Genomic DNA, 9,590 nt, shown 5'->3' on the forward strand with positions numbered 1-9,590 from the left:
ATGAAAGAATAAAATAATAAAACAGGAGATAGATAATCAATGTGTACCTCAGACTGCTTCTTAGTATCGCCATAAGTTTCCAACTCATAAAATTTGACTTTACACTGAATAGCAGGTTTGAAAAGGAAATGTAACTTACACAATGTAACTGCAAAACATACTTTTTACATAGTAGCTTTATAAATTTTCATTGTTAATCTTAATACAAGAGTATTTATAACTAAGTGTAAATTAAAAAATGTTATTACTTAACCAGTCATTCATAAACAATATTTTTTGAAATAAGAAATAAACTTTATGCGATTTTCGTTTTGTTTTTCACATGTGGGTTCTCAGTTTTACCATTAACACCAAATTACATACAGCTATTTTTTGTGGAATAGAACAAAACTGGGAGATAGCACAAAGAAAGAAGAAAAACAAACTTGAGAAATAACTGTCAGTCCCCTGTGCAGTCTCTAGCCTTTGTGGCACCAAGATTGTGCGCTGTAACAACAGCATTACTCGAACACAGCAACCACTCTTACCGTGAGTTCGTAGGAGGACAAAAGATGCTGTGGGATGCAAGGAATAACCTGACGAAAACGTAAATCTCATCTTTCTATTTTTCCAGTTATATACTCTTTGATAAGTTTTGTCTTCTGAGACAAAAATGGATGCAGTCGATGTTTCTGCACAGATCAGCCAAAACGTTACGACCATCTACATAACAGCCGGTTTTCCACCTTTAGCACGGATAACAGCGGCAATCGTCGTGGCATGTATGCAGTGAGGTTTTGGTAGGTCGCTGGAGGGCTTGGCACCACATCTGCACACACAGTTCACCTAATACCTGTTAATTTCAGGGAGTAGGGCGATGGGCTCTGATGTCTCGTTCAATCACATCCCAGATGTGTTCGATTGGGTTCAGTTTTGGCCAGAACTTCAACTGGAATGCGCCACTGTGTTCCTCAAACCACTCCGTCACACTCCTAGCCTTGTGACATGGCGCATTATCTTGTTGAAAAATGCCACTGCCGTTGGAGAAGATGGTCGTGATGAAGGGGTGTAAGTGGTCTGCAACCACGATACTCCTTGGCTGTCATGGTGCCTTGAACAAGCTCCACTGGACCCATGGATACTCACATGAATGTTTTCCCGAGCACAATGGAGTTGCCGCCAGCTTGTCTCCGTTCTGCAATCCAGGTTTCACGCAGTACAGGTGTCAAGAAGATGTTCCCCTGGAAGAAGACAGGTTGACAACCTCCCATTGGCATGATGAAGACGGTATCGAGTTTCATCATACAACGCAATACTTTGCCACTCCGCCAACGTAAAGTGCCGACGGCCACATGTCCATTTCAGTCGTACTTGCTGATGTCATGGTGTTTTAGGCCATGTGTAAACATAGATTGCACTGTTCCAAAGTTTTTAATGTGGGCTTTGTATGTATGATTTTGAATGAAATTTAACCTCCGTTAAAGAAATATCTGGATGTTGCACGGATAAAGTAATGTCATTCACTGTCAGCAATTCGCCGTCATTTCGGTACCTGTTGCGTTTTAAAGCAACTAACTGATGAGGTAACAATGCTCAATGCAGCCCCTGCTGAACAGTGGTGGAACGTTATGCGGACCATCTGTCCAAGGAAGAGTGTTGACTGCACAACGTGATGCGTAAATGATGTGTCCGATTTGTCCTCAGCACTACTTGTTGTTACCACAGTAGCTGTTGGGTTTCAAATGCAACTGTAGACGTTCGATTCCATAACGCAGCGACAGAATGGACCACCTGCTTTGCATATTTGTTCTTGTAGAAGTGAAGAAATGTGTTTTCAAAGAAAAAAAAATCCTCTACAAAATATGTCGTTGTCTCCATTACCAGAGCAAAAATGTGTAAAGAAATTGAAGAACAGCATGTACAACACTGGAACATGAATAGATCATCAGCTGCGGAGGCCCATCATCAGTAGTGTTCGGTTTATACTTGTACCATACCCAACATTAAAGTATGATGTTAGCTCCACCACAGTTCGCCGCCTGTCCTATTTCACCAGTCTGCTCAGTCTTCAACATCCGACATCTGTAATATATATCTCGATGTCTGAACATGGTTTCAACTCGGTTTCACCAAGCGTTGAAGACAGTCACCACAGCCAACAAGTCGTGCAGTTTCTGAAATGCTGAAGCTGAGCACAGTGTCTCCACGGTCAAAGTCGAATAATTACTCGCCTTCCCCATTCTACACACTGACAGCATGCTCGCTGATACTACATGCCCCGTGAGTTGTTTGAGTAGCAGGCATTCCTCACCAGGTGACATTGCTGTCGACTGGACAAGTTTATATTGACACTAGATCAGTGTACATGATGATCACTTTTGGCTGTTGCCACTCTCGCCTGGTGCATCGGGGTCAAGTTGCAGGCTGCCACTGCCAGACGTGTTTGTACTTCACAGAACACATGTCGTGAGCAGAATGGCTGGATCTGGCTGACCCTAGCTGAGTGGCAGGCAGCCACTGCCACACGCATTTGAACAGCACTGAGATCACACCTCGAGCAATGTGGCCCTGCCCAGCTCACAGGCAGCCACACCTAAACATGCACACACCTCATTGAGCCCACATCTCGAGCAGTGCAGCTGGTGCTGGCTCACACTTCCTGAGTGGCAGGTAGCCACTGCCAGACATCTTTATACCTCACTGAGCTCTCGTTTCAAATATTGTGGCCGATGTGGCTTAACCTTGTCGGGTGGCAAGCAGCCACTAGCAGACATGTTTGTACCTCACACATCCCACAACTCGAGCAATGTGGTCGTAGCTCGCTGATCATATAAAAGTGGCAGATATGTTTGTACCTCACTGAGCCCGCATATACAGCAGTGTGGTCATACGTGGCTAACCCTAGTCTGGCAGGTAGACATTGTTGGACATATTTAAACCTCACTGAGCAAGTGTCTCAAGCAATGTGTCTGGAGATGGCTGACCCTAGGTGAGTTACAGGCAGACACTTTGGATATGTTTGCATCTTACTGAACCCATATAATGAACAGTGTGTCTGGAGCTAGTAGTAGGAAGCCACTGCCAGGCACGTTTGAACCACACTAAGCCCATGTGTCGAACAATATGGTCAAAACTGGCTCACCTTCACCTAGGTCCAGTGCAATGACTGCCAGACATGTTTGCATCTCACTGCGCCTATGTCTCGAGCAATGTGGCTGGAACTGACCAGCCCCTGAAAAGTGACATGATTCCACTGCTAGGCACGTTTGTAACACACGGCAGTGCTTCGGGCAATGTGGCCAGAGCTTGACCACCCTAGCCGAGTAGCAACCATCCACTGCCAGACATGTTCGTCTGTCACTGACACCATCTCTCGACCTGTGCGGATGGACCTGGCTGATACTAGCCAAATGGCAAGTAGTCATTGTCAGACATCTTTTTACTTCCCTGAACGCAAGTCTCGAGCGATGTGGTAGAGCTGGTTGACAGCCAGCTAGGAACAGACGTGTTTGTACCTCACAGAGCGGACGTCTAGAACAGTATGTCCAGAGCTAACTTACCCTAGCTGAGTAGCTGTCAGCCCCTGCCAGAAATTTTTGTGGCTGGAGATGTTTGATCTCAGCCGAGTGGCAGGCACCCACTGCCAGACATGTTTCCACCTTACTGGATAGCCTCTACTGACAGCCATAGTCGACTTCGCGGTGTAGTTACGGCTATGGTGATAGTACACTACTGGCCATCAAAATTGCTACAGCACGAAGATGACGTGCTACAGACGCGAAATTTAACCGACTGGAAAATGATGCTGTGATATGCAAATGATTAGCTTTTCAGAGCATTCACACACGGTTGGCGCCGGTGGCGACACCTACAACGTGCTGACATGAGGAAAGTTTCCAACCAATTTCTCATACACAAATAGCAGTTGACCAGCGTTGTCTGGTGAAACGTTGTTGTGATGCCTCATGTAAGGAGGAGAAATGCGTAGCATCACGTTTCCGACTTTGATAAAGGTCGGATTATAGCCTATCGCGATTGCGGTTTGCCGTATGGCGACATCGCTGCTTGCGTTGGTCGAGATCCAATGACTGTTGGCAGAATATGGAATCGGTGGGTTGAGGAGGGTAATACGGAACGCCGTGCTGGATCCCAACGGCCTCGTATCAGTAGCAGTCGAGATGACAGGCACCTTATCCGCATGGCTGTAACGCATCGTGCAGCCAGGTCTCGATCCCTGAGTCAATAGATGGGGACGTTTGCAAGACAACAACCACCTGCACGAACAGTTCGACGACGTTTGCAGCAGCATGGACTATCAGCTCGGAGACCATGCCTACGGTTACACTTGACGCTGCATCATAGACAGGAGCGGCTGCGATGGTGTACTAAACGACGAACCTGGGTGCGCGAATGGCAAAACATCATTTTTTCGGATGAATCCAGGTTCAGTTTACAGCATTATGATGGTCGCATCCGTGTTTGGTGACATCGCGGTGAACGCACATTTGAAAGATGTATTCGTCATCACCATACTGGCGTGTCACCCGGCGTGATGGTATGGGGTGCCATTGGTGACACGTCTCTGTCACCTCTTGTTCGCACTGACGGCACTTTGAACAGTGGACGTGACATTTCAGATGTGTTACGACCCGTGGCTCTACCCTTCATTCGATCCCTGCGAAACCCTACATTTCAGCAGGATAATGCACGAGCGCATGTTTCAGGTTCTGTACGGGCCTTTGAGGATACAGAAAATGTTCGACTGCTGCCCTGGGCAGCACATTCTCCAGATCTCTCACCAATTGAAAACGTCTGGTCAATGGTGGACGAGCAACTGGCTCGTCACAATACGCCAGTCACTACTGTGGTATCGTGTTGAAGCTGCATCGGCAGCTGTAGCTGTAGACGCCAGCCACGTACCCTGAGCGGCGCGAGCAGCTGGTCGGCGCGGATGCGGTCTCGCGGCTCTGGCTCTCCGGGCCGCAGCGGCGCCAGCTGCAGCGCGGGCTCGAAGGCGGCGGCGTGCAGCGCGCCCGCCGGCAGCTGCGGCGCCCACGGGGGCGGCGGCGCCCGCGACGGCTCCCGCGCCGCCAGCTCGCGGTAGTAGGCGCGCAGGAAGCGCGCCGCGCGCCACACCGGGTCGCGCTCCTCGTCCGCGCCGGGGTCGGCGCCGGCGCCGGGGCTGGCCGGGGGCGGCGGGGGCGGCGGCGGCAGCGGCGGCGGCGGGGGGCCCGCGCCCTCGGGAGGCGGCGCCGCCTGCGCTCCCTGTTGCTGCTGCTGCTGCGCATCCTGTGGGCACACGTGGAGCGCGCCACTGTACTAGCGGCATTGTGGGCGGCGACAGCCTATGCTGGTAAATCGTCCGCCCAGTCATTACAACCAGCAACTGACCAGCTGTCCTTAGACCAAAATTTACCTCACGCCCCAGTTGTTTATCTCTGACCAGCTGAAGCCCAGACATCTCTGTACGTTGGTCGGTACCCTCACACTTGCCGACTTATTAAATTCTAACAATGTACCACCAGAGGAATATGTCGTGATTTGTGCTATACTCACTTGAAGAATCTTGTTGTCAATGAGAAAATTATTTTTCTGCCTGTGGACGCTATCAGTTTATAAGTTAAGTGTCATGGTAACATTAGCCGGTACGACGTTACAAATAAAGATATGTATTTGCCAATGATCGCAGACTCACCTAGGAAACTTCTTTCCTTCATTAATACGTAGTTCGTGTGTTGTGTGCGACTCTGGAACAGCCGCGGTTCAACACGATCCTGGTGCACCATGTGGTCTACCCACCTCGGCTTGATGAAAAATTCTTGCGTGCTATAACACAGGTATCCCGCTGAATTCTTTTCTAAGTGATATCACTACATAAAGCAATGGCTGGCGAGTTTCTCGAGGCTATCAAGACCAGTAGTTGAGATTTACTCAGTGATCCCTACACTGTCACCTGATGATGGCAAAGAAGAATTCTGTTGGAAAAACGTGTGACGTAACACGCTCTGGCTTCCCTTCATACCTGATACATTCTATACATTAACGGGGACCTTCAGTCTTTCTAGTTTGTTTTAGCGAAAGAGTAGTGCATAAATACAATGCTGACGTTTTGGAAGTGTTCAAAAAATGTGTGTGAAATTTGGATTTAACTGCTAAAGTCATCAGTCCCTAAGCTCATACACTACTTAACCTAAATTATCCTAAAGACAAACACACACAACCATGCGCGAGGGAGGACTCGAACCTCCGCCGGGATCAGCCGCACAGTCCATGACTGCAGCGCCTTACACCGCTCGGCTATGTTTTGGAAGTGGATTATAGTTTTAGGCCTTGTCTAAACATAGATTGCACTATGCGAAAGTTTTTAATGTGGACTTTGTATGTATGATTTTCAATGAAATTTCACCTTCGTTAAAGAAATACCTGGATGTTGCACGGATAAAGTAATGTCATTCACTGTCAGCAATTCGCCTTGATTTCGGTACCTGTTCCGTTTTAAAGCAACTAACTGATGGGGTGACAATGCTCAATGCAGCCCCTGCTCCGCAGTGGATGGACCAGTATGCGAGCCATCTGTGCGAGGAGGAGTGTTGAGTGCACGACGTGATGCGTGAATGATGTGTCTGATTTGTCCTCAGCACTAGTTGTTGTTACCACAGCAACTGTTGGGTTTCAAATGCAACTGCAGACGTTCGATTCCATAACGCAGCGATAGAATGGATCGCTTACGTTTGTATACTTGTTCTTTTAGAAGTGAAGAAATGTGTTTCCAAAGGAGAAAAATTCCTCTACAAAATATGTCTTTGTCTCCATTACATAAGCAAAAATGTGTAAAGAAATTGAAGAATAGCATGTCGGTCGACTCCAGATTTTATAATTCTTATTTAGTTAACGCCCTTTTCTTATTTGCTGATGAGAGCCACTGTTATGAGGAACTCCAAATTGTTGACTCTTTTAACATTTCGTTTATCATTTCCGTGGAAGTCGGAGGCTGAATCTCTCCTTCGCTGTATTTTAGAGGTACCTTTACTGTGTCCTGTATTAGAACTGTTTGCGCATGTTCTTAAAGCACTAAGGTTTGTGAAATATTGCAGGACTCACAAAGAAAGACACTACTATGCACAAACTGTTACCATGTGTGTAGCAGTATACTAATGACAACAGATCCAGAGTGCTGTGTCGTCGCCGGCCGAAGTGGCCGTGCGGTTAAAGGCGCTGCAGTCTGGAACCGCAAGACCGCTACGGTCGCAGGTTCGAATCCTGCCTCGGGCATGGATGTTTGTGATGTCCTTAGGTTAGTTAGGTTTAACTAGTTCTAAGTTCTAGGGGACTAATGACCTCAGCAGTTGAGTCCCATAGTGCTCAGAGCCATTTATTTTTTATGCTGTGTCGTCACAGGCACGACAATGCCTCACTCATGTGAGTCCAGAGTTCATTCAGTAAAGTGTCGTCAGCGATCGAATGAGTTAGAACGGGACAGAGGGACAGGGATCTGGAAAGCAAGTGTGACACATTGCCACATTTTTGCTTCACACGGAACCTGACACTGCTATGATACGTGTGCGGAGGCGTAGATTACAACAGAGAACACACTTGAGCATCATTACATGCACTACAGATTGCACTGGGCATATTAATAGCATTGCACGCACTGCAGACAGCCCCAGACACATGAGCGTCATTGCTTACATGTTGAGAAGCCAAATCCAGAGGCTTTTGGATAAGTTATACTTCGATACGCTCTGCATAATAGCTGCATCGCACAGACTTGTGGTAATCAGAGACTATCAGTCTGCGTACTGCACAGGCGACAAAAGTGATGGTTTGGGAAGGAACTGGGTCCAACGTCCGATCTCATTTTATGTGCGTTGAGAGCCAGTTGAGCAGCATTCATCCAAGCAGAATGGTGTTAGAGTGCGAAATACCACTGCCTTCCGGCAACACCACCCGTCATATTCCAGCAGGATAACGATCAGGCAAAAGTAGCGAGGACTGGGCCAGTCTGCTTGGAACAGTGCTCGCTTCTGGGTTCTCCATTCACGTCGAACGTCTAAAAAGTCTCGGATGTGCGTGGTTTTCAAGCTTCTCCAGCAACCATAGCTAACATAAATATGATGATGACAATGAGAAAAAAAGAAACCTGATTCCGACACAAACTCTAATCCTTTCGAATAGCACCAAGGAGGACGCAGAACTTAACATTCTGACTCAACAGACGGATCACTATCAACAGTGCCATATGTCGTGACTACAGAAAGAATCGGAATATGGCCCAGGATGAAACCTGATGACGAGGAACTTCAGACGTGCTCTCCTGATTTATCATCCAAATACTGGTGATGAGAACGTTTTCAGCCTAACAGATTCGTTCCGGTTATTTCCATCTCTCCTGTGTGTGTCAGCTGTCCCTTCACCAGGGGTCGGCTCCCACTGACATGCTGGCCGTCACCAAAACAGGCAGCTCTAGGGCATGCGCACTGCGTGGCGTCGCGTGGCGCGAAGCGCTATCATTTGTCCGCTTCACAGCTTCGCTGGCGCGCGCGCGCGCGCGCACAAACACACAAACACCGCTCCAGCGGTGCATGTCAGCGCCAGCCGTATGTTGAGTGTTACCTTGCGGTATCGTTTGTTCGTGCCTGATTTCGGACTTGCGTAGTGTGCACACCGGCCGGTTTGTGTAAAAGGCGGTAAGGCATTCGGAAACAAACTAAGATTGCCGCATCGAATGTGGCGATGCTTCTTCTGCTGGTCTGACAAACACTAAGGCACCCAGGAGAATATAACTTACGCGCAAATTCATAAACTGACAGCAATACCTTGCTGTATTCCCAAATCTACCGTACTCCATATTAACACAATACAGTAACATCGACAGAATCTCCAGATCTGAGCACATGTTTTGTTTCTCCAAGAAAGGGATATAAACCAAAACGGGAATCTAGGTAATTTGACGAGTTTAACGAAAAGGTAGTGCGTAGAACTGTACTTAGTTATTGTCACACAGGGGAGTCTCTGACGGCAAGAAAAATTCGGGGTGATCTCCGTGAAAAAAGTAATTATTCTGATTCAGAGACATCTCGTGTTAGCCGGCCGGGGTGGCCGAGCGGTTCTAGGCGCTACAGTCTGGAACCGCGCGACCGCTACGGTCGCAGGTTCAAATCCTGCCTCGGGCATGGGTGTGCGTGATGTCCTTAGGTTAGTTAGGTTCAAGTAGTTCTAAGTTCTAGGGGACTGATGACCTCAGAAGTTAAGTCACATAGTGCTCAGAGCCATTTGAACCACTTGAACATCTGGTGTTAGTCTTCTCCGGTCACGTGTTTTTGATTCAGAAATAGTAATAGTGGATGAAAATTTTTAATGCAATACAGAGACCTTGCTGGAGCAAGAGCACTTATTGTGTGCTGAGAACAACAATGTACTTAGCTTTGACAAAAACCGTACTATGAAATGCACTAGAAAAGGCGCATTATGAGGGTATTATCAGAATGGAGCGAAAATCGGTAGATGTGATGCAGCAATAGAGACAAACAAACGAATATACTTTCAGAAAAATTAGATGATATATTCAAGACAAGGAGCTTCACAAATTCAGCGAGTCAGGAACACACTGG

The 9,590-nt window shown here is 47.5% G+C and overlaps 1 protein-coding gene across 1 annotated transcript in view; it reads right to left on the reverse strand.

The window, feature by feature from the left end:
• LOC126482252 (uncharacterized) overlaps nucleotides 1–5,440 on the reverse strand; it is a 163,694-nt gene extending 158,254 nt beyond the window's left edge. Inside the window, exons 1-2 of the mRNA XM_050106232.1 lie at nucleotides 5,396–5,440; nucleotides 4,900–5,268 (exon numbers count right to left, since the gene is read on the reverse strand). Coding sequence (XP_049962189.1) covers nucleotides 4,900–5,268; nucleotides 5,396–5,440 — 414 coding nt within the window. The remainder of the gene's footprint in view (nucleotides 1–4,899; nucleotides 5,269–5,395) is intronic.
• Nucleotides 5,441–9,590: the final 4,150 nt, after the last annotated feature.

The sequence above is a fragment of the Schistocerca serialis genome, chromosome 5 (genome assembly GCF_023864345.2).
Source record: "Schistocerca serialis cubense isolate TAMUIC-IGC-003099 chromosome 5, iqSchSeri2.2, whole genome shotgun sequence".
Taxonomy (NCBI): domain Eukaryota; kingdom Metazoa; phylum Arthropoda; class Insecta; order Orthoptera; family Acrididae; genus Schistocerca; species Schistocerca serialis.